At 40.5% G+C, this 23779-nt stretch overlaps 11 protein-coding genes and 1 pseudogene across 12 annotated transcripts; 3 read left to right on the top strand and 9 right to left on the bottom strand. All coding sequences in view use genetic code 12, as the record gives it.

Annotated features, from left to right (window-relative positions):
* Positions 1–205: 205 nt before the first annotated feature.
* Positions 206–2176, bottom strand: KGF57_003815 (uncharacterized protein; the record flags this gene model as incomplete). Its single annotated transcript, XM_051753273.1, has 1 exon — positions 206–2176. One exon carries the CDS (start codon positions 2174–2176, stop codon positions 206–208), a length of 1971 nt encoding a protein of 656 aa, XP_051607678.1.
* Positions 2177–2725: 549 nt separating this feature from the next.
* Positions 2726–3451, bottom strand: KGF57_003814 (mitochondrial 54S ribosomal protein mL67; the record flags this gene model as incomplete). Its single annotated transcript, XM_051753272.1, has 1 exon — positions 2726–3451. The coding sequence occupies one exon, from the start codon at positions 3449–3451 to the stop codon at positions 2726–2728; it is 726 nt and encodes a 241-aa protein (XP_051607677.1).
* Positions 3452–3913: 462 nt separating this feature from the next.
* On the top strand, positions 3914–5869 carry GRS1 (glycine--tRNA ligase; the record flags this gene model as incomplete). The annotated part of the gene is made up of 1 exon (XM_051753271.1): positions 3914–5869. The coding sequence occupies one exon, from the start codon at positions 3914–3916 to the stop codon at positions 5867–5869; it is 1956 nt and encodes a 651-aa protein (XP_051607676.1).
* Positions 5870–5910: 41 nt separating this feature from the next.
* On the bottom strand, positions 5911–7959 carry PRD1 (metalloendopeptidase; the record flags this gene model as incomplete). Its single annotated transcript, XM_051753270.1, has 1 exon — positions 5911–7959. One exon carries the CDS (start codon positions 7957–7959, stop codon positions 5911–5913), a length of 2049 nt encoding a protein of 682 aa, XP_051607675.1.
* Positions 7960–8259: 300 nt separating this feature from the next.
* Positions 8260–9972, bottom strand: KGF57_003811 (uncharacterized protein; the record flags this gene model as incomplete). The annotated part of the gene is made up of 1 exon (XM_051753269.1): positions 8260–9972. One exon carries the CDS (start codon positions 9970–9972, stop codon positions 8260–8262), a length of 1713 nt encoding a protein of 570 aa, XP_051607674.1.
* A 262-nt stretch (positions 9973–10234) lies between these two features.
* KGF57_003810 (uncharacterized protein) lies at positions 10235–11323 on the bottom strand (the record flags this gene model as incomplete). Its single annotated transcript, XM_051753268.1, has 1 exon — positions 10235–11323. The coding sequence occupies one exon, from the start codon at positions 11321–11323 to the stop codon at positions 10235–10237; it is 1089 nt and encodes a 362-aa protein (XP_051607673.1).
* Positions 11324–11879: 556 nt separating this feature from the next.
* Positions 11880–14565, top strand: KGF57_003809 (annotated as a pseudogene). Its single transcript has 3 exons — positions 11880–11928; positions 12010–12513; positions 12749–14565. Coding segments are annotated over exons 1-3 (2370 nt in total).
* Positions 14566–14606: 41 nt separating this feature from the next.
* Positions 14607–16739, bottom strand: KGF57_003808 (protein kinase; the record flags this gene model as incomplete). The annotated part of the gene is made up of 1 exon (XM_051753267.1): positions 14607–16739. One exon carries the CDS (start codon positions 16737–16739, stop codon positions 14607–14609), a length of 2133 nt encoding a protein of 710 aa, XP_051607672.1.
* A 206-nt stretch (positions 16740–16945) lies between these two features.
* KGF57_003807 (DNA-binding protein) lies at positions 16946–20377 on the bottom strand (the record flags this gene model as incomplete). Its single annotated transcript, XM_051753265.1, has 1 exon — positions 16946–20377. One exon carries the CDS (start codon positions 20375–20377, stop codon positions 16946–16948), a length of 3432 nt encoding a protein of 1143 aa, XP_051607671.1.
* Positions 20378–20679: 302 nt separating this feature from the next.
* On the bottom strand, positions 20680–22383 carry KGF57_003806 (uncharacterized protein; the record flags this gene model as incomplete). Its single annotated transcript, XM_051753264.1, has 1 exon — positions 20680–22383. The coding sequence occupies one exon, from the start codon at positions 22381–22383 to the stop codon at positions 20680–20682; it is 1704 nt and encodes a 567-aa protein (XP_051607670.1).
* Positions 22384–22530: 147 nt separating this feature from the next.
* Positions 22531–23094, top strand: KGF57_003805 (uncharacterized protein; the record flags this gene model as incomplete). Its single annotated transcript, XM_051753263.1, has 1 exon — positions 22531–23094. The coding sequence occupies one exon, from the start codon at positions 22531–22533 to the stop codon at positions 23092–23094; it is 564 nt and encodes a 187-aa protein (XP_051607669.1).
* A 9-nt stretch (positions 23095–23103) lies between these two features.
* TRP99 (Trp99p) lies at positions 23104–23649 on the bottom strand (the record flags this gene model as incomplete). Its single annotated transcript, XM_051753262.1, has 1 exon — positions 23104–23649. The coding sequence occupies one exon, from the start codon at positions 23647–23649 to the stop codon at positions 23104–23106; it is 546 nt and encodes a 181-aa protein (XP_051607668.1).
* Between the last annotated feature and the right edge of the window lie 130 nt (positions 23650–23779).

Genomic DNA, 23779 nt, shown 5'->3' with positions numbered 1-23779 from the left:
GAAAGTTGCTTCTAGCCTGTGTTTAAAAGACAACGTTATTCAAGCAAACAAAGGTTCAAATTTTTGTTACTGATGACTCCCCATTGTTGTTGTGGTTACCAAATTGGATTTTGAAAAAATTTGGTCTCAATTTGATACAAAATTATTGATGGACATTACAGACATACAATTCATTCATACAAAATACAAAATACAAAATACAATACTAAAAAGAATTTCCCACCTTGCGTTTCACGTTTTCAAGAATCCCAAGCACACCTGAGTTATCCCCTTCTTCATCAAACCCAAGCAAAACTATACCCAAGTTTTCCAAAATCTCAATCGTTTCATTCACTTTAGTAGACAATTTTTGATAGCCCTCCAAGTGAAGTAAAGACTGGAACCCTCTTATATACTTTAACAAATTCAAATCCTGCTGTAGAAATTCATTAAATTCTCTTATTTTATAAGATAGTTCTGGATCTCTTGCTTTTAGAAAATGGATCAAGGAGTCAGTGCTGTATCTTATAACATCAAATAGTTGTGCATACCAGATGCCAGATGCCACAATGGCAACCTTAGTATTAAGCTTGTCATTCGACCCTAGTGACTTGTCCGATGCAGATATCAATGATGTGAAGGAGTGAAATATAAAATTTGATGGAAACTGAAAGCTCTTGGTGGTAGACACTTGGTCCATCACTGTTTGCATGTAATAACTTTGAATATTGATCCACGGTATAAGTTCTTGCAAACTTGGTTGCGATACGTATTTTAGACTTATGTCTTTGGTAAAGGTTGAAACCCAGCTCCCTATGCTACTGGATATGGAGGTGAGATTTTCACTCGAATGTGACAAAACAGCATCCGCTAACGAGTCCTGAATCTTACCGAGAGCGATATAATAGTTGACAAGCGATAAGTTCTCATCCTCATAAAGTGCAGTGTCAATGTCCTTTTCTTCAATATAAGCGTACCGGGGAAACTGCGACGGTTTATTAGCAACAACACTGATCTCCTTGTCTAAATTGTGTATGGACCAAAATACTCGCTCAATCAGTACATCGTCAAGCTTTTTGAACAAATCGAATTTCAAAACTGCTCTGTTTAGCAACCCAATCAAGTTCCACACCATCTCGTTGTTCAATGATGTTAGACCATAAATTGACAATAATAGCAAAAGATGGATATTGTCCTGGTTGTACTTTCTGAACGACAAGTCCAAAACATCTATAATACTGTAAATGCTTTTTGTTTTGAAGTAAGCCGAGTAATGAGATGTTTGCGTCTTTGCATCATACAAAATACACCCAATACTCAAAAGCAAGTAAATATCCAAATTCACAATGGAGTCCTTGGAGAAATCAATTTTCTTCAACTTCTGTAAGAACAAATCCTTATTGATGAACGGGTACTTGTGACCAAAATTGTTGAAATAGTTGAGAGCAAACGCCAAGGGTAAACTGTCATCTTTGATCTCCTTCATGGTAATAAACTCCTCTTGAATGTTGGATTGCGTCGCTACTTGAGTAGTTTTGTAGTTGATTTTGTCCATACTCTCCTTCTCTTTTTCCAAAGCCCTACGCGCTGACGAAGCTAAAGCAGCAGTGGCAATCTTTTTGTGTTTCAGCTTCTCCCTATTTTTGGCTTGATCATCACTTTGATCGGCAATGAGTAATGACGATACGGATATTAACTTATGAGCATCCACCTCATTCTGCGTTGCATCGGCGCTGGCAATGTGGATAAGCTGACCATCCGATTTGGCCAGCTGTATTACACCATCCAGCGATTTCTTTCTTTTCTTGGTCCTATCTACATATTCACATTGTGATCCGGTCCTTTCACAATGTGAACACTTGGGAATTGCCCTAGTACACTTTTTCTTCAATCTGTAGCAACGGTTACAATTGCTGGGATGATGAGTTGAGGAATTTTCTGCATTTTCTTGTGTGGGTTCGGTCTCTCTGTCGTTGCTTTCGGTGGAGGAGGAGGAGGTGGTGGTGGTGGTGTTGGTGTTGGTGGTGGTGGTGGAAGTAGTGGTTTCAAAAACTGTGGTGCTCTCATCTTCCTCGAAACTTCTCTTTGGGGCAATGGGTGTTCTGAGATTCGACTGGTTTGACTGCACCTTGTTAGTCAACTTGAATTTACTGGCAACTGTGCCGTTTCCCATCAGTCTATTATAGCAGAAATCCATGACTTGAAGGTGACAGGTAGTGGAGATCTTGTAATGACAGAAAAATTTTCCCATTTCATCTTTTTTTTTTTTTCCCTCTCTTACGTTTTCTAAGCGGGAAGAACAAAGTGAATGAGCGGGCCTTTGTTACTAAACAAAGTGTGGCGGTCATTGAGAAACAGCAAAAAAAAAACAGAAAAAGAAAAAAACATAAAATTAAAATTAAAATTGTGGCCCGATGGTGTTATTCACTTGAATCAAAGGAAGTTAAACACAATTTGGAAAGTGTGGATTCTTTCACTTGTTGGCTGTTTCGTAAAAGGGAGTCCGGTTTGATTGACTGTACTTTCCCTTATTGCTAAACACATACTAGTAACCACAGACAGAACTTCAATTGCCACTTTTTTAAAGTGTGCCACAGTTTTGCCGATCCCCGATCCCAAAACGGGAAAACCAACCCGACTCACGTGACAAGTCCCAAAGAGGAAATCTTTTGTACGATCAAACCGGTTATGCCACTGAACAATATTTTATGTATTATTCCATCTATTTACAATACTATATTTACCATCACGCAACCACAGCATCTGAGGTTTGTGCCCCCTCCACATTCTCCTGCTTGGCTCTTTCCTGGGCAAATGCCTCAACTGCTTTGGCCCTCATCACGTCCAATAAAACAGTCTGGTGTTTGAGATTGAAAACTGGTAGCTTATCGTGTTCTACCAAGTCGGCTCTCCAGTATTTGTCTTCACCTCTTCTCCACTCATTTTCCCAAAACAACTTTGTCCGTTCCAAATTAAACTCATCTATTACATGAGCCAAGTCTGCTACCGCCTCTTGTGAATACGTAGGTCTGTATTGTCCTGAAAACCATACGTTCCCGTCATCGTTCTTTCTTCTTAGTTCGTTTGAATTCTTTTTTTGGGAAATATCCCTGGCTTTCCTGAGATCAAGCAATCCTTGGTAAGCTGCGTTCGCGTACTCATAATTGTCAAAATTTGCAACACACATGATCTTCCACAAGTCCTGTCTCCTTGAAGGTTTTCTATTCTGCCAATTTGGATTAAGGAACTGGGCATCTATCTGTTCTTGGTGATAAGCAGGCACTTGTGAGTACAAAATCTGACCACTAAATAAATTTTTAAAAACGAAAACTTGTGGGCCCAAATTCAACTTTTGTAAGTCCTCTGGGGTCTTGTGGCCCTGAGCAATTCTGGCACCGTGTTGCTGACGTTCCTTAAGTTGCTCGAGAAGCAACTTTCTCATTCGCTTCTCAGCTCTCAAACGCATAGGCATGATGGATTAGGTTTCAGTGTTGAGCGTAGTAAGGGATTTGAAATTTTTCACTTTCCAATTGTTTTTTTTTTTTTCTTTTCCTTAAGCATCTAAAAGCCATGCATCATCGTAAAGGTTATATATATATATATATACAAGACTTATCCAAAGAGCAAAGTTTCTTGTCGCAGTTGATTTTGATTACTGTACGAGTTTGAGAGCTTTTCTAGGATCTTCACGCCATGTATTGCTGGCCACATCAGGCACCACCCGACTGTAGAAGTTCCCTTAAAAAACATCCGTCGTGTAAAGGGAGCTAAAAATTGTTTTACTGCACTGAACAGCAAATGGGCTGAAAAAAAAAAAAATAAAAAGAAAATCTCTAAAAAAAAAATCTTCTTACATTAGTTAGTCATTGTAAACCCCTTGACTTTCAAAATTAGAGCATTTAACTTTATTCGAAATATATCAAGAGTCTCAAAGATGGCAGGAGTAAAAGAGACCAGCGTTCCATTTTCAAGGGACTCATTGGAGCAATTATTGAAAAGAAGATTCTTTTACGCACCTTCTTTTGAAATCTACGGAGGAGTCGCCGGATTGTTTGATTTTGGCCCTCCAGGATGTGCGTTCCAAAACAACATCATTGATGCTTGGAGAAAGCATTTCATTTTGGAAGAAGACATGTTGGAGGTAGAGGCAACCATGTTGACCCCCTACGAAGTGTTTAAAACCTCAGGTCATGTTGACAGATTTTCGGATTGGATGTGCAAAGATTTGAAAACCGGTGAGATTTTCAGAGCTGACCACTTGGTAGAGGAGGTTTTGGAATCAAGGTTGAAGGGAGATAAATTGGCAAGAGGAGAAAATGTCAAGGAAGAAGAGGAGGACGAAAATAAGAAAAAGAGAAAGAAGAAGGTTAAGGAAATTAAGCATGTGAAATTAGACGATAAGGTTGTTGAAGAATATGAAAATGTTCTTGCTCAAATTGATGGATACTCTGGTCCACAATTGGGTGAATTGATTACAAAGTTTGATATCACCAATCCAGGAACAGGTGGAAAGTTGGAACCACCAGTGGAATTCAACTTGATGTTTGATACTGCAATTGGACCATCCGGTAACTTGAAAGCATATTTGAGACCAGAAACAGCACAGGGTCAATTTTTGAACTTTAGCAAGTTGTTGGAATTCAACAATGACAAGATGCCCTTCGCATCCGCATCGATTGGGAAATCTTTCCGTAACGAAATTGCCCCAAGAGCAGGTTTGTTGAGAGTTCGTGAATTTTTGATGGCTGAGATTGAACATTTTGTTGATCCAGAAGACAAATCGCATGCCAAGTTTGACGCAGTGAAGGATTTGAAGTTGAAGTTCTTGCCTAAAGGAGTACAGGAATCTGGGTCAAGTGAGCTTATAGAGAAAACTGTTGGTGAAGCAGTCAGCTCAGGTATGGTCGACAATGAGACCTTGGGATACTTTATCGCTAGAATATATTTGTTCTTGACCAAGATTGGTACTGACCCTTCCAGATTGAGATTTAGGCAACACATGTCCAACGAGATGGCCCACTATGCCTCGGATTGTTGGGATGCAGAATTGCAAACATCCTATGGATGGATTGAGTGTGTTGGTTGTGCTGATAGATCAGCTTACGACTTGTCTGTGCATTCAGCAAGAACTGGTGAAAAGCTTGTGGTGAGACAACCATTGGCAGAACCTCGCGTTGTGGAGAAATTTGAAATTGAAATTGCAAAGAAGAAGTTTGGACCAAAATTCAGAAAAGATGCTGGTGTTGTTGAAAAATGGCTCTTGCAAAGGACCCAATGTGAATTGGAGGATTTGGGTGAAGAGTTGAACAAGAATGGAAAGATTTCTGTTCAAATCAAAGACATTGATGGTGTTGTTGAATTGGATGCTGATCTCATCAGCATTTCAAAGGTAAAGAGAACTGAGCATGTTCGAGAATACATTCCAAATGTTATCGAACCATCTTTCGGTATTGGGCGTATACTTTACTCCATTTTCGAGCACCAATTCTGGGCCAGAGGGGACGACGCAGACAGAGGAGTTTTGTCGCTTCCACCCATTGTTGCACCAACCAAGGTATTGTTGGTACCATTGTCCAACAGTGCAGAGCTTCAACCAATAGTCAAGAGCGTTTCAAATGTGTTGAGAAAGGAGAAGATTCCATTCAAAGTAGACGACTCCTCTGCTTCAATCGGTAAGAGATACGCCAGAAATGATGAGTTGGGTACCCCTTTCGGTATCACCATTGACTTTGAATCTGTAAAGGATGAATCTGTCACTTTGAGGGAAAGAGATTCGACAAAGCAAGTTAGAGGTTCAATCAAGGACATCATTGAAGCTATCAAGCAAATCACCTACTCTGAGGTTTCTTGGGAAGAAGGAACTTCCAAACTCAAAGCTTTTGAGTCATGAGCGTAGAAATTTTGTACATATATAGAAGCTACATAGATCAATTATAAATGTGAAGTTTTACCAAAGATTTCAGACAAGAATGCTTCGGAGTTGGGCTTTCTTCCCAACACTTCTTCCAAATTGTCCATGATTTCTCTGGACCCCCCTCTTTTCAAAACTATGTCTCTGTACCGGATACCATTCTCCGTATTCATTGGGTCCTCCTTGAAAAGGGTGTAGTAGATATCTGCAGCAAACACTTGTGAGTACAAGTAGCCGTAGTAACCAGCCTCGTAACCTCCGGCAATGTGACCAAATGAACAGTACCCTTTAGTTGGATTGTTTCCATCGGGGAGCAAAGTAACATCTCTCCTCAAAGTGTTCCAAGTTTTGAATAAATCTAACTTGGCAATCTCCTCCTCACTTTCGATAGAGTGAACTGACATGTCAAACAATCCAAAGAACAATTGACGCAAGTTGGATAACCCAGTGTTGACATGTTTGGTTTTTATCAACAGATCAATCAAGTCATCACTTATGGGCTTGCCTGTTTCGTGATGAGATGACAACAGTCTAATCTCGTTCTTTGACCAAACCCAATATTCCAACATTTGAGAAGGAGCTTCGACAAAATCGTACTCCACATTTGTACCATGAAATTTGGCATATTTCGTTTGCGATAACATATTGTGAATTCCGTGGCCCAATTCGTGGAAAAAGGTGACAACTTCATTATGCTTCAACAACGACGGCGTGGTTTTGGTTGGCTTGGTAAAGTTGCATACCAAAACAGTTTCAGGATTCTTACGAGTGCCGTTTTGATTCAAGTATCCTGGGCCAATTCCAAAGTTGGCTGCATGGCCATACTTTCCCTCTCTTGGATGTAAATCAAAGTAAATCACTCCCACGTATTCCAAAGTTCCAAACTTGATATTCTTGAAAACAGCATACATTTCAACATCTTCATGCCAGACCTCGGTTGGCTTTGGACTAAGCTTGACAAATTTGGCATCCATGATAGTCTCGTAGAAACCCAACATTTTCTTGATGGTGCTTTGCAACGGAAAGTACTCGGATATTTTCAAACTATCAACTTGATACTTTTGCTCTAATAGCCTCTGGTCGTAATAGGCAAAATCCCATGAATAAAACTCCTTCTCAGGAGCCAATCCACGAGCTTCCAAGTCCTTGCTTTTTAAATCTTTCAACACCTGCAACTCAGATTCTCCAACTGGTGTTAATTTGTCTCTCAAGTCATTCAAAAAGTTCAAGACAGTGTCTTTGCTCTTGGCCAACTTCACCTCCAATGCAAAGTCTGCAAATGTGTTATATCCCAACTCTTTGGCAATCTGAAATCTGAGCTTGATTATCTTTGTCAAAATTTCCTCGTTCGCTGAACATCTGGTTCCATATGCAATGTTTGCAATTTTTCGAGTCTCTCCTTTCGATGCATGTTGAAACAATGGGATGATGTCGGGATACTTGAATGTCACCTTGAGTTTAGTTTGTCCCTCACTCTCAACTTCCTCGTATTGCTTCAACACAACTTCGGGAACACCTTCTAATTCTTCCTTGGTGAGATAAACACAGCCTGTGTCTTCCCCCAAATTTTTGGCAAACTTCACCTTCAAGTCGCTCAATTCAACCTGCAACTTTTTCACTTTCTCCCTTTTTGCATCTGTAAGGGCCAACCCCTTACGTTCAAACTCCAATACCGTTTTGTCTAGGAAACGTTGACTTTCAGGATCCAAATCAAGCTTCTTATCCTTCAACGACTTTAGTACTGAGTAAACATCATACCTCGACCATTGCTCTATAGAATTTTGATCAAGAATTTGCTCTGCTTCAGTCGAAGCGTCTCTCAACTTTTTATCTGCTGATACGTGTTGGTAGAAGGTAATTTGATTGATTGGAAACTCAACTTCATTGTAAAACTTTGTAAACGGATTCAATACGTTTTCAACCGTTGGTTCTTCTACTGAAGCTATGGTGTCGAATAACTGTTTCTCTTGTAAAGCGTAATCATTGGCAAGCTTCAAAACCTCTTCCGGAGTTTGATTCCATTGAGGATAATGTTGTTCCTTGACGAGTTTATCAAAATCAATGGACATTGTTGTGCTTATACTGTAAACGATATACGCAATGGCGCCAACTATGAAGGCTGTGTACATGTATTTATACCCTACATAGAAAAAGACCGTGCCGTTCAAACAAATGGCACTACGTATTCCTGGGAATATTTTATTTTTTTTTTTTTCATTGAGGGGAACTTGATTCGTGGCGTCACAAAAGTCAGTAAAACACGCAAAAAATGACTCGGTTGTCTTTCAAGTGACTCTGTGCCATTGTTCGGCTGTAGGTCCATATCGCATTTTAAATTAACCCCGCCATTACTACCGTTAGTTCCCCCCTCAAACTACAAATACCTCTATAAGCTTACCGAAATCTAAGCCATCACCCGTAGCAACATCGAAAATCTTCAATCCATCTAAGCTGAAGATACCTTTAACATTTCCAATCAATTTCAAACCTGTCTCAAACAGGCCCTGTGGTTCCAAGGGTCCTATTCGAATGTCATTTTCCAATATTATGACCCCACTCGCCTCGGTGTTAACTTTCAAAGTGTTGTACAACGAGTAAAGCTGGGCTTTGTTGTAAATGATAATGTCTTGGCTGTTTTGTGCATTATTGTTGTTGTTTAACAAATTTGACGATGAAAAATTGTTATTTGGGGCGGTGTTGCTGTATATAGGGTTGAAATTAATTGGATTCTGTACAAGTAGTGATAGATTCAATCTGTTCATTGAATTGTTGATGGCTTGCATTTTCCACTTGGTTACCACCCCTTGCTTCATATCCAATCGACCAATAAATGTAAGTTTCAACCCGGCCAATGAGGAATTGATATTTGTGGATAGGTTCACGGTCACCGATGATGACGATTCGCGTGTGACATACAGCTTAGCTCTCTTTCCGTTCATCCCAACTAGATTGGTGTTCAAATTGGAGAATGTCGGGCTATCCATTTTGTACAAATTGTTGAGCATTGCTCGTTGTCGAATATTTGTTCCATTAACAGAATTGCTCATTTGCGACAGAAGATGCAGTGTGTTACTATTTGTTTTCAATGCATTGTTAATTGGTGGCGCAATTAAGCCTAAATCCAAGTATGGTCTCCAATTGGTTTGTATGAGGTTGCTTGCTCTAGTGTAAACTCCTTCTTGTAATTTCTCAATCGTTAAACATGTGGTTATACACACTTGTTCTGACGCTTCCCTTCCAAAACGTTCATGATCGTCCAACTTGAAAACCACGTTCAATGAGTCCTCTAATCGCATACGTTGTGGGAAAATTTCATTCATTGGGGTCGCAGTACCAACAACGGAACTTAGCTCAAGAGAGCTGATATTGAAGTATAGCAAATCAAGATCTCTCTTGTTGGCTGTGAATATCTCCTCTGAGCGTTCTAGACTCAATGCCACTAGTAACAAGTTATTCCTTCCTGCTGGTTTTGTTGATTTCATTTTTATCACTAATGCCATTACAATGGGAATACTAAGTTCTGTCTTGACAACACTGTCGGTGGTCTTGGATTCGATTTCGGTGGTTGACTCATTCGTTAGTGCTTCTCTCAGGTCAGTCGTTGTATAATCTGACCCATTCAACTCCAGTACATTCAACTTGAAATCTGGCAATACAATATCTTCTGCCACACTGCTTCGTCGTTGGCAAGACTTGGTACATTTGGTGAGTTCACAAGAAAGCAGGAGATGTGGACTTGACACTCGTTTACCAGGTGGTTGAATACTAGGAAGGTGAAATTTCCAGATGGTGGTGCCTTCACTTTGCCAGACAGCTTTCGTCTTGTCCAATTTGACCCTGGTATCAATTCCCAAACTGTGCTGATCTAATTGGTTGCGGAGATTCCCTCCTCCATCTCGCGTCGTTACTTTGGCAAGTAAGGTAATTGTGTCAGATCCATGAAACTCTTCGTTGCAAACGACATATCCTTGAACCGCCTCATAAAAGTAAACTTCACGCCTCGTCTCTGCATCTTTCAAGCTCTTTTCCAGAAAATTTTCGTGGTCAAACGTGGCCGAGGGTAAAACTATCAGGAATGTCATAAATGCTAGCTTGGAATATGTTCGAGTGATGGAAAGATGATCTTTTGATAAAATTCGCGTGTGTTGTTTTTTTTCTTTTTTTTCACGCGGTGGAACATTGAATCCACAGAAGTGTGGAATAGCGCACATGAGAGGGAAGGTCTCAGTCCCCCCTCCCACCTCTACTCGATGACATGTTAAATAAGCAATGACCTGCTGTCCCAAAACCTATAATTTTCAAATTCACAAGTATAAGTTTACCTTGAAGGTGATCGCCATTCCATTAATATCCTATATACAAGCCACCTCCCCTTTCATCTAGCTTATCTACTATGAACTGAACTGCATCGGATTTCGGGTCCCATCCAAGCTTCGCCGTACACTGTACGTTTTTCAACAACGGTAATCGATCGTCATCGAGAGCCACGGCCAAATCCATGGGGTCGAGTTTTGTCAGAGTACCTAGCATCCCACTGCTGTTTATATACAATGTCCTCAAGGGTCTTGGTGTATCTGGGTACCCTAAATATTGCTCATCAAAAAACATCGAGGATACGTAATCAACACTAATTTCAAGCACTCGTAGGTTGGGACAAAAGTAAAAAACTTCGTCTAGTGTATTCTGTTTCAACGCAGGCATGGGGTACTGTATTTTTAGTGTTGTTAATTGAGCGCCTACTCGATATAGAACTTGCTTCAAGCCCATATCTGATATTGCAGGGCAATGTGCAAGCTCCATGTTTGTGATTGATTGGGGAAACTTTGAATGATATAGAAACTCGTCACTAATCCCACCCGATAATCGCAAAAATGTGAGTTTGGTCGGCCATGATATACGCTCATAATCGCTTATTTCAATGGATGATCTGGGGAATGATAGGTGGGTCAAGGAAGACAAGTTCTCGATTGAGTGGAAAAGCTGTGCTAAATTCACAGTCTCTGAGACCAACCGCAAGTCCAACACCTTCAAGTTTTGACAATTTTTCAACGCGATCAATGGCCCAAGTCCAAAACTTGTCTGAGGAGCTACAAAACACTCCAAATTCTTTCGAGATTGCTTTAATAGCCTAGCAACAAATGCATTTTTTCCCGATTGGATCACATAGGCTAAATCAAGGTTGATTATGAAATTCCCAAGCGGCTTGTTGTTGGATAAAGTTTCAACAAAATTGAAAAAATTGGTTGCTCGAAGGTGTGGTGCTCGATAAATGAGTGGCAAAATCATCGCATAAAAGGCCTTACACACCCTCATAAACTTAGGATGCAACTTGCCAGAACTATCTAGGATTTGGAAAATCCTAAAGAATATTTCCAAGGGAAGTTTCATCATTACCGTCTGCTCGTCTCTCTCTTCCACGCCAACATAATCCATGTTTCTACCATTAATAGCGCAATCCAAAACATCAATCTTTTCAAATTTACTCAAGGGCCAAATCTTTCCCTTTATTTGGTTTGTATTGGACAAATGGTATATAGATCGCACATCGATCCCACCTTTGAATCTATTCGTATTTGTGGTGTGTATCGTAGTTTCCTTCTCGTTGTCATCTTTCTCATCGTCAGATTGTGTTGAGAAGGAGCTAGATTTGTAGCTCCGATACGGAGCTCTTACCTTCTTAGGGCGACTTTTGTTGGCTATTTTTGGAGCAAGTTTGAAGTCAACGAAGCAAGGGGCAGGATCAAACTTATCGTGCGTATGTGTGTTTGTGCCAAGCGACAACAAAATTTGTCAAAAGTGTAGATCCCATTTCTTTAGATCTGGGTATGCATTACATTATTTAGTAATCACACATTCAGACACGCTGCACGTGATTAGAAGAGCAAAGGAGTTACAAAACCAAACAGCTGGCACTCAACTTTCTCGACTTTGTTAAAAAATAGCGGCAAGCGTGTTACTATCCCGCTTTACCAAAGCAAAACCTTATCAAATGTCGAGTCATGACCATCAGTATCCGCCCTATAAAGTAGTCGTTCTTGGTGAATCATCGGTGGGCAAAACCTCGCTAGTTCACAGATTTACGTCGAATCGTTTTGATACCCGAACATCCAACACCATAGGAGCGGCTTTCACCACTAAAGTACACTGTTCGCCCAATAACCCAGAGAGGAAAATCAACCTTGAGATATGGGATACTGCGGGGCAAGAAAGATACCGGTCACTTACGCCGATGTATTACAGAAATGCAAAAACAGCTTTGGTTTGTTTTGATTTGAATAATGTGGAGGCAACTTTGGAAACAGCCAAATTTTGGATACAACAATTAGAATTAAACAATACCTCTTTTACAGAGAGTGGAATAGAGATACGGCTTGTTGGAACAAAGGCAGATTTGTTAAAGGGGGATAAGAAAGGGTTGGAAAGTCAAGTTCAAGAGTTCTTGCTGCAGCACAAGTTAATCGCCACTTATTACGAGACAAGCTCAAAACTAAACGAGGGTATTACTCCATTGTTTACAAGTATAGTGGAGAATGTCAGTGACGAGTATATTCGACTGTTTTACGAAAATTTAAGTGATGACAATGACATCAAAAATTTGCTTGGCTCAAAACAGATGTCTAGCTGTTGCTGAGTCAAAAATATGGAAGCTGTGGGGTTATGTGTCAGTGTGTACTTGTGTGTGTGTAGGAGCGGCGTGAAGAGTGGACATTAAGGGCAATCGCTATTGCACATTTTGCATCGAACGTAGTACTACCAAAATTTGGTGCATTTTTATTTTTTTTCTTTTTTTTTTTTTTTCTTTTTTTTTTCTGTCATATTTTTTCTTAGTGTTGACAAACCGCCCATCCAGAAGGATAGAGTCAAGTGTTATGGGCACCAAACGCCAGCGGGATAAGAGCAATAGCAAAGGGGATCGAAAGAGGCTTAAGAGTCTGAATGAAAGAATACCTGCCACAAGTTCGCGCAAACGGGAAAACGAATATGGGAAGCTTCCACATCTGGGGGATGAGTCTGATTCCGGCTACATTTATGATTACAATAGAGTTCCGTCTCCGGAAAAGGAAGTGGTATTGGTAGATAGCGACATCGAAGAAGACAACAACAGCGGTGACAATAAACACAACCCTGATACAAAGCAAAAAGCCGAAGACAATGCTACTGAGGGAAATGAATTGACAACTAACCAAGATTTCATTCAGTTCGGTTTTCTGTCTTCAGATGAAGAAGATGACAATGAGGTCAACTATCAAGAGAATAAGGCTCTGCCTGCTAATGGACAGCCATTGGAATCGAACTCCCTTTATCCGTGGATAAAAGACCACGACCATTCAACGCAGAAGGAGATTGCAGATTGGCTTACAATGGAAATGAAGGACTTTGTCAGTTACATATCCCCGTCAAGGTCAGAAATCATAACTCGAAACGATGTTATAAATACATTAAAGAAGGAAATAGCTTCCTTCTGGCCAGGGACCGAAGCGCATGTTTTTGGCTCTTGCGCAACAGACTTGTATCTTCCAGGTTCGGATATTGATATGGTGGTCATCTCCGCTACTGGTGATTATGAAAACAGGTCTAGATTATACCAATTATCATCATTTCTTAGAGCAAAGAATTTGGCCAAAAATGTGGAGGTCATAGCTAGTGCCAAGGTGCCCATAATCAAATTCGTTGACCCCGGGTCAAATCTACCCATTGATATATCATTTGAGCGTACAAATGGTTTAGATGCTGCGAGACGAATACGAAAGTGGCTTATCTCGACACCCGGGTTACGGGAGTTAGTGTTGATAGTAAAGCAATTTTTGAGGTCCAGAAAATTAAACAATGTGCATGTTGGAGGTCTTGGAGGCTATGCAACAATCATTATGTGCTATCACTTTATGCAATTGCATCCAAAGATTTCCACAGATACCATGAATGCGCCAGATAATCTTGGGGTTTTGCTAATAGAATTTTTTGAACTTTATGGACGCAATTTTTCTTACGATAATCTTATACTTTCAATTGATCGGGAAACGCAATTGCCACGCTATTTGCTAAAGGGAAAACACCCGGCTTTAAACACCGCAAGAAACACTTTTTCAATTGTGATACAAGACCCGGCTGATGCAAGTAACAATATAACTCGGTCCTCCTATAATCTTCGTGATTTGAAAAAGGCATTTGGTGGTGCTTATCAACTTCTTGTTGCAAAGTGTTATGAATTGAATGCTGCTCCGTATAGGGAGAGATTGGGTCAACTGATTTTAGGTGACATAATCAAATTCAATGGTAAACAGAGAAACTTTGTTGACGAGAGGCATTTGGTTCAAAATGACGCTCTTATTCAGCACGAAGAAGAGAAAGAACTGGTCTCGCTTGATGGTGTAGGGAATAATGGGCCAGAGGGGAACGACAAATACTACTTTTCTGACATGACGGTGGAAAGCGAGGATGAATACACCCCGTTACCGAAGAATCCCAGTACAGTTCAAAAGCAAACACCATTGACAAATAAAGCCAAAGATACCAAAAAACTCGTTGAGTCGTACTTGAGCTTGGAGTCGTCTCCTGAGAATCAAGAGGAACTTTTGAGCAAGTCCCCTCCTCCGAAACCAAGGCTACCGAAAAAGCCGAGTATCGATAAGGATTTCAAGAGAGACTACTGGAGACTGAAGGGTCTAGATTTGTGATGGTCCGTTGACTTTGCATTCTATATCAACTCTATTTGTACTCATGTGTGTCCCCCGCCTATGGTATATACTAAAACTACACATAGTGAAATAAATGTCAAAGCAAGTAAGCTAGATCTGATGGTGGTGTATTTTTCCAAAATGAGGTCCAACGTGATTGTGACATATATTGCAACTTTCAAAACAGTCTGGGAAAAGTGTGGGGAGTACAATGACAAGTACTCTAACAACAAAAGCTCGACGCTGTAAAGCGGCAATGTCGCACTACGAGGTAGTGTGGATGTATTTCTGGCCAGCTTGAGCTTGTAGTCTAATAGTGGCATAGGCTGAGGCTCAAATTCTTCCTCCGTTAAATTCAAATGATCTGTCTCATTCTCCTTTTCGTACTCCAAATCCTCCTCCTCCTCCTCCTCGGCATCGGAAGACTCTCTAATCGATTGGTTTCTCGGATGGCCAGGTTGATATAAAGCAAGCTCTTCAGTGTTTGACAATTTTGATCCCGGTCTTTTAACTTTTTCTTCTGAAGTTGCTTCGATGAACCTTTTCCATTTGATATCATTTAAAAATACAAGCACGTCTTTTGTACTCATTCTTATAATGTCGCCAGTGTTATCTTGTGTATCACCCTTGATCATGTCATAAATCAATAGCTTGAAGTCCGACATGCAGTTATCCATGGCCCTTTTTCTCCTATTCAAGGTGTCCTCAAACCATGCACCAAAAGTCTCATATGAGAGAGACGTATACCAAGACTGGATCTTTCTTCTTGACACATCAGGGTCTACTTCACCTTTTATTAAATCTGCAAATGGCAAAGTTCCGAGGCATAAGTAACAAAGTATCAACCCTAATGAATATACATCACTCTCGTAAGAAAACTCGTTTATAAATCGGCTATCATTCGAACAAACCCACAACTCAGGTGCAGTGAATTCCAAGGTACCTGTATTGCCTTCCCTATTACTTACATTTCTTAATCCTGTGTTCTTGTGTTTGTCTGTGAATTTTCCTTCGCCGAAATCGGATACTAGAATTCTCGGCAACTCAAACACCTTTTCTTCAAACAGTTCAATGGTTTCAAAAATTTGCGGTAGCTCGGTTGGATGGTATCTCAGTTCTGCTAAACAGTTTGATGGCTTCAAGTCTCGGTGTAGAATACCATTCTTGTGCAAATAATTTACTCCATTGGCGATATCATGAAAAAACTTCCAAATTTCAAAGTTGGATAGCCATGCATGTTCCTCCTCTTGCTCCTTTCCCAATTTTTGCAATTTTCGTCGCTTCTTCTCCAACTTGACTTTATCTGCATAGCTCATACTCTCCTCCAATGGGAAGTTCTCCTCAATAATACCTTCGAGATGTCCGCCATCGCAGTATTGCTGTAAAATAAACATGTATGGAACTTTTTGAGAGCCCTTAGGGTCCAGAGGATCAGCCAGTAGAAAGTACGAGCTCAGGTCTTCCAAGTCCCCCAACTCCAACCAGACATGATTGTAGCGAATCAAGTTGTTTTCCCCATCACTCTTTGCAGATAGCTCGTACAATATTAGTACCTCGTTCAAAACCTGTTCTAGCTGTTGAAGTTTATCGCCGACGCTTATCCTCTTCACAGCAAATGTCCCCAATACAATATCATTGAATACATGTTCCACTTTATACACTTGAGCTCGGGCTCCAGACCCTAATGGATTTCGGCCAACCTTCCTGAAGAATTTCTGAAAGTAACCCTGGTTGAATATTCCCGAGGGGATTCCTTTAGTGCTGGTCCTCTTTCCCTCCCCCTCCTTAGAGTACGGAATTTGCGACAACAATTTGAAGTAGTCAGTGCGCATGTATGGCTTCGTGTATGACGATATAAAGTCCTTTATTTTGGTTGCGCTAGGAATTGCTTGCGCTCCTACTGAACTCTTTCGTCTTGAATTTCTGGTCTCAAATTGATCCCACGTGAAACCACAGCTGGGGCATCTTATGGAATCTGCCTTTTCGCCGAAGGATGGAAATCGTTTAGGGTCAAATTCGTTGGATCCTGATCTTGTTCTGAATTGGGGGCCATCTTCCTCTTCAGTGGAGAGCAATTGAATGGAATTCTCCTCGGTGTCATGTAGGATGAGAATGCCGTCATTGGGGTTGTGATACAAAATGTCATTGTTCGGGTTGTACGGAACGATAGACATCGGGATTCAATAGTTCTTAGAAGAAATAATCTGAAAATTGTATGCGGTTTTGGGGTTGATATGATGATAATTGATTCTATAATGAATGTTGTTTTCTGGTGGTTAGTTTGGTACGCATTTATTTTGTGCAACTAGTTTCATCAAGTACATACACTACAAACAATTCAATTAGAACCAAGTACGCCAATCACATCATTTTGCTGTACCTAATTCAATTGTCTTAATCTTACCATAAATTGCAATAAGTCAGATTCTAACTCATACTTTTGCTCAGGAGTGATTGTGCTTAACTCGCGGTCCGTTTTCTCAGATAAAAGTTTCACCAAGTCTGGAGCTGTCAATAGCGGCGGTTCAGATGATTCGTCACCCTCAATTATTTCCTTCTGAGCCATCACATCAATATGATTTTGAACTGTTGTAAAATCCTCCGCCAAGACCTGTACATCACCAGAATCTCTCTCAATCATGTTGTCATTCCCGTCAATCAAGTTTTCAATAGCCATAGTATTCTTTGGTACAGCGTTTTTATGCACACCATCCATCTTCTCCGCGTTAGCAAGTTCACCAACAGTTTTCTCCTTGCTTCTGCTGTCGTTAAGCAATCTTTGTGTCACTTGGTGACTACATAACGGCAACTTGGAAAAATCGACCAACTTCTGCAAGAAGCTAATGTCCATATGTAAATACTTGCTGCAGCCAGAACCCAATATATCAATGAGCAAGTAGTCGCAGCCCCCTTGTAGACTCTTGAATCTGAGGTACATTTCTAGGAGTTGAGAGCATTCTTGAAGTGCAGAGCCATCAAGCCTGATGACCAAATCAAAGAGGTGCCCACTAAGCAAAAACAACTCACTAGCAAAGTCATTCTTGGTCACAAATGCCAACGTTTGAACTAGTGAACCCTCAAAACGACGTGATATCACCCCTGCCACAAAATGATGTATTGATTTGGAAGGTGCATTGCGCAACAATAATAGGACGTACTCACAAACGTGTGTCGCCCATTCGTCAATGTGTAGCACAGACAAACACTTGCAAATTTCGCTTGAGTTGGGATTTGCAACAATTGACTGGATTATCTTTTTCAAGAAAAATTCAAAGTTGACCGTAATCTTTTTGCAAATGATGCTGTAAAACTTTAAATCAATTGTGTTCAGGAGGATGCTTGACTTGTTCAAAAACTCTGTAAAGATTTGTAGTATATCGTCGGACACTGTGGGTAAATTCAAAACATCGGTGACAAGCATTAGAGCCTTGGTGTGAGTTAGTGACTGCAAGATAAGTTTTAAAATAGTAGCTTTTCCTTCGGTTGCTAAAGCGTTTGTGGCTTCAATAACTGGCACATACACATTAATGTCGTTGTCATATCCATCACAACCAAAATCTCTATTGATCAATAAGGACGGGTTGAATGTATCGTGCATTGCAACAATAATTCTCATGAGTGCTTCTGAACTCAAATGCTGGGTTCTTAAAAGCTTTTGCAACAACAACGGAAGATTGTCAATCAAATCATAAGTGATGGGTGACGGATTTTGTTCTTTTTTCACAACCACTCTCACCTTACTCAAAAATGAAAAGAAAAGGCTCAATTTTTGTTCAAATTTGATGGAATCCAATTGATATAGTAAAATCATTGGTTCCATGATTTTGTCAAAATGTGTATGAACAAATCTGGCAGGGAGTGTGTTGACTTGATCGAGACTCATGGCTTCATTTGATAACACCCGTAGCTCGTTAAAATCTTTCTCCGTATGCGGTATTGATGATTTGAGGAGCGCAGTCATAACTTCCCAAGCTAATCGATGGACATGAGCATTTAGCCCCTTTCGAAGGTAAAATCTTTTCAATATTGGTTGTACAATTTTGTCCCACAAAAGTGGCAAGTACTTGGTCCACAGCTTTAGAATCGAGGGTCCAAGAATGAGGTGTATTTCAATTAGAAAAATATTGTGGATTGAATCGGTCACCTCCATCGAAAAATCCTTGGAAGTATGAGCGTTGAAAACATGTATTAAGGCTTCCACTTTTGACCGCAATGCGCCGGTAGCGATAGTCTTCTCGTCTCCTGAAGCCAGGAATTGAGTACTGTCAATAGCTTTGCGGAAATCAGCCAAACCGTTTTTGCATAAGTTGAAGCAAATAGCTCTGTAACATGATATGGCCAACGCAGTTGCTTGGTGTCCCATGCTGAAACAACAACCTGGAACAGTAAGCCACAAATTTAAATCAGTGCATTTCTCAAATTTCTCTCCGCCAGCCAATAATGTCAACCCCATCCACATGTCCATGGCTAGTTTGCTATCAGCGAGTAATAGCTCTCTCAACTTGTGAACAACAAACTCACTAAGTCTTGCATTTTCTAACCGTTCTATATTTCCAGAAAATTCTTGAGCTGGAATAAACAACTTCACATTGTCAGTTACTGGCAGCAAAAATTGGTTTGAAACAAATTCGTGGACATCACTGTTGTCCAAAAAGCACTTTGCTGCTTCTAATAAACAATAAACACCAACGCTAATGGACTTAATGTAGACTGGGTGGTTCATATTGAGCAAACTTAGCATCAATGGCACCAACCAACTATCAATGCTCTTAGCCATAAATTCGGGGAAATTCAAAACATAGTTCTTTAAGCAACAAAGTCTCTCTGTTACCAAAGATGCACTTGGGAAGCTTTTAAAATTGAGGACTGCAAATAACATTTTCCCAAGGACTTCCTGGTTATGGAATAATTCCCTTCGTCGGCTTGCATTCAATTTACAATCCTTGATTATGGACAAATACGGCGAGATGGCTGCTTTAGATATGGTGGGGTGCACAAGACTTGTGGAAGCAAGTTCGTATATCGAAAATATTGTCTCCATCGATACAGAGTTGTTCAAGTCCTCATGCGACATGATCTGACTGAGAAGCTTTAAAGACTGTGTCAAAGTACGTATCTTAAAGGGGTCACATTTAGCCTGGTCCTGGTTTTCTTTGTTCGATGCTGAATTGTAAATCTCCTCCTCACTTTTCTGAATGTCTATGATGATCTGCGTCACAAGCGGTCTCAAGGTGCTCTCACTCTCTTTAGTAAACAGACGAACCACCAGTACTGTATTTGCTCTGAAAATGCTATTCAACGATCCGTACACCTCAAACCGCCTGTTGAAATTTTCGTCACTCAAAACCGATAAGCATCCTGCCACGAGTGTTGAAAGACCCTCAGAGCCTAGCGGAGCCTGCACTATAGTGCCCGGAAGCCAAAACTCTGCGTATTTAGAGTCAGCCCAATGTAGGGCATCAGTAGTACGTGGTCCTCCGTTTGGAATATTGACATTAGAGGGTTTTAAAATAGATCGCATCGGTGTACTGCACCTGTCTGGCGTGCTTGGAAGATCAGAAACCAAATCGTCCGAAAACAACACAGTTTTTCTGCTTTTTGGGGTGCATTTCTGTTTAGTCGGAGTTAGGTCTTGCTGGGTACTGAGTTTCTTTATTGGAGATGAATTGAGCTCCACTGATGGTGACTTTTCTCGCGATGATCTGTTCTTTCTGTTGGATCGCCTTTTCGCACCTAGTGGCAGGCTATTTTGCTTCTTGGGGGAACTATTACGCGCTTTTGCTGTCCGAGTTGATCTTCGAACCGGTGCCATTCCTATAGCAGTGAAAGTAGTAGTCTTATTGAAAATGACTGCAACAACCTCTTTCCAATGTAGAAAGCTGGTTTTAGTAAAGCCACGCGAAAAAAAAAAAAAAAAAAAACAAAATTAACTGTAGGACTATCGCGCGACACCTCTATTGAGCGCGTTTATATGAGAAAAAAAAAAAATAACGCGTGAAGAGAAAGTGTTGCAGTTGCAAAGAGTCCAGAGAAATTTGCTAGTCAGCGCTTCCTACAACGATTTAATAGAACTGCATTCTTTATTGGCTTGTGTCGTATCAGTACATAAATCTATCAAGTTTCTGCTTTTCTCTTCCACCTAAGTAGTTTCCAAGCGTATGCGGACCTCTTGTTCTTCAAGTCTTCATTCTCTTCCTTCTCCAACTCCGTTTCTATCTCTTCAAGTTCTAATGCCGCTTTTTCGGCGTCATATTTGGCTGTTTGCTCTAATTTGGTCAATCCCCTCTCGGTCCGCATTTTTTTAGACACTTGTGGAGTAACATAGGTGTTGAAGCTTCTCTTATTTTTGTAGGGGTACAACTTTTTGAATTCGTCTTCTCGTGTGTCTAGTTCTTGAGGCTGCAAAAGTTTGTCGGTGAAAAAGCCTTGATTTTTGTCGTCTTTTCCATGAAGTAACCATTTCCACCATACTTTTTCATCAATACTTAGATGCAAAAACAAAAATGGCAAAGAAGGGTCAATCTTCTTCAATAGTGAGGGTAAGTCCTTTTTGATTTCCTGGTAAATCTTGACAGTGCTAATGACTGGAAGGTCCTCTGTGATATGTTTTGTGGTCACCGGAGCGCCAATGCTTTTCATGAATTCACTTTTGTTTGTCGGAGTCAACGCAGTGTACAACACCGCCAAGATATAAATCATCAAAAGATACTGCACTCTCACTTTCGAGAGTTCCAATTGATGATAAATAAATTTGTAATCTGCATTTTGGGTTTCATCAGACTTTGGCCCCTTTTCAAAGTTAGATTCAAGGTAAGATTCTGGAACGAAGACGCGGCGGAGATACTTCAGTCGCAAGTACTCACGTTCTGATTCTGACTTTGACCCAGTAAAGGAGAACTGATCAGGGAGGGGATTCTTTTCCCTAAAACGCAGCTCTTCCTCTACTAGCTGGCCGTAAACTCTGTACAATTTTTCCGTCAATTTACTATGTTCCAACACACTGCTCTTCTTGAGGTAAAACAATGGATTGTTGAACATTTTTTGAATACTCAAAACATCACTGATAAACACATCTTTGGTTTCAATACTAGGAGGCGTCGCGTTGTGTATATGAAAGTACTTGTTGAGACCCGTATTATCATCAATCGCTAATAAAGCATTCATAAAAATTCGTACTCGAGACTGGAATCTATCATTAAAAGTATCCTTCAATGTCGTATCGGCTTGCCATCCTGTGGTCAGAGTGTCGTATTTGTTAGTTAACGAATTTCCAAGCAGAAGAATTGCGATTCGTTCACTGAAACTGTTTTCAAATAATCGAGCTTGGATTATCGGTAATCTTGCTTCCACTAGCAACCAGAGAGATTCAACGAGGGACGTGGATATTGAAAATAAATGGTTCAGAGCCACTTCCAAACAATAGTAGAATGTAGTCTTTGCTGTCTTATCCACCTCAATGGCGAGCCACAACAAGTAGTCTAATACGAATGCAATTGTATTCACCAATGGGGTATCCCTATTATCAACGTATTGATCAAGAAGAGCCAATAACACCTTTTGAAAGCTTGTATTTAAAACGGACTCCTTTATCTTGGCAGAAACAACCTCGTTGAACTTCTTGACCTCTTCATCTTCGAGCTCTTCTGAGGTATTAAACTTGAATTGAGAGTTGTCGAGTGCTAGCAGGTCAACTGTTGCACTCTTGTACTCTGCGAATACGTCTCCATCGAATTCATCATACCCTTCCGGTTTCTTCTCTATAGCTGAGTCTATGAGCTGTACGAGACGCGTCACTTGCGCACTCAATGCTTGATCCATGCTTTCTGTAAGTTGTAGTCTCCCTATCTTGAACGATGGATCTTTTCTCAAACAGCAAAAGAGGAATAAAAGAAAAAAAAATTAGAAAAAATAAAAAATAAAAAAATAAAAATTAAGGAGGAGGAAACACCACCAACAAAGCGAATTATGTTGCAAAGTCGATTGCCACCATCTTTTAGGATACAGATCAGCAGTCTCAGGTACCTGTGTTACCGGCTTTACTCCAACTCACTGGAAATTGCTCAGTCAAAAGAATGGCTAGATACCTTTGATAGCTCGCAGATTCCAAGACATTTGTTCAGCATTTCCTACAGTAGATCTTCGGGACCGGGAGGCCAAAAAGTCAATAAAACATCCTCAAAAGCGACTGTAGCTTTGGGCGAGGGCGAATGGCTACAAAGCTCAACGAGCTATTGGATACCTTCACCCATACGACAACAACTTCAAGAAAACCCAATACGTTACGAGACGAAATCCAAAGGACTACTAATTCAGTGCGATACGAGTAGAAGCAGAGACCAAAACACTGAGGAATGCTTTTCGAGGCTATTGGCGGAAATCAAGTCAAAAGTGTACTTTCCGGGGGAGGTCAAGGAAGAAGACAAAGCTAAATGGGTTCAATTGGAGGCAGATTTCAAGGAACGAAAAAAGTTTAATAAACAGAAACAATCTGAAAAGAAACGAAACCGGGTTAAAAAGTTTGATTTATGAGTGGAAATTCTAAATACTTGATAACACCTTGGTGGCATCTGACACATCAACTGAGGTGTTGTCTGGTTCAACAAAAGTTTGCTTGATTTTACCATCTTCGACCAATAAAGCGTATCTCTTTGATCTCTCGTTACCAAACACTTTGCTAGCATCAAACAACAAGTCAAGCCCTCTAGTAAAATCCCCAGTGCTGTCTGCCAAAAAACGGACTTGGGCACCATTTTTCAATAATCCCTCTCCCCAAGCTTTAGTGACAAATGGATCATTGACAGCTAATACAAAAATGTTGTCAATGCCCTTGCTCTTGAACTTATTTGCGTTCTCAATATAGCCAGGAATATGCTTCTGTGAACACCCAGGACTAAATGCACCTGGAACCCCAACAAGTAAAGATTTACCTTTCCCAGTTTCTTGAGCCAAATCGACGTCATTTCCAGGCGAGCCTTCAAAAACGCTTGTGCTTGGAATTGAGTCACCAACTGCTGCATAAAATCTATAAGATTGCCTTAAATGGAAAGGAGATTGTCTAATAACGGGCCTGAAGAGGTGTTGCATGATATTAGTCTGTAGTTGTAGATGTGCAATTAAAAGAAGGCAGCGATACTTAAAATGATTGCTGTGGCGAAAAGTTCCCTCTTTTGATGCGTCGAAAGAGCCACATTTTTTACCTAATTGAGAGAATTTT

The sequence above is a fragment of the Candida theae genome (assembly GCF_024610275.1).
Source record: "Candida theae strain CBS 12239 chromosome Unknown scaffold5, whole genome shotgun sequence".
NCBI classification, from domain to species: Eukaryota; Fungi; Ascomycota; class Pichiomycetes; order Serinales; family Debaryomycetaceae; genus Lodderomyces; species Lodderomyces theae.
This window is presented reverse-complemented; position numbering and strand designations above follow the sequence as displayed.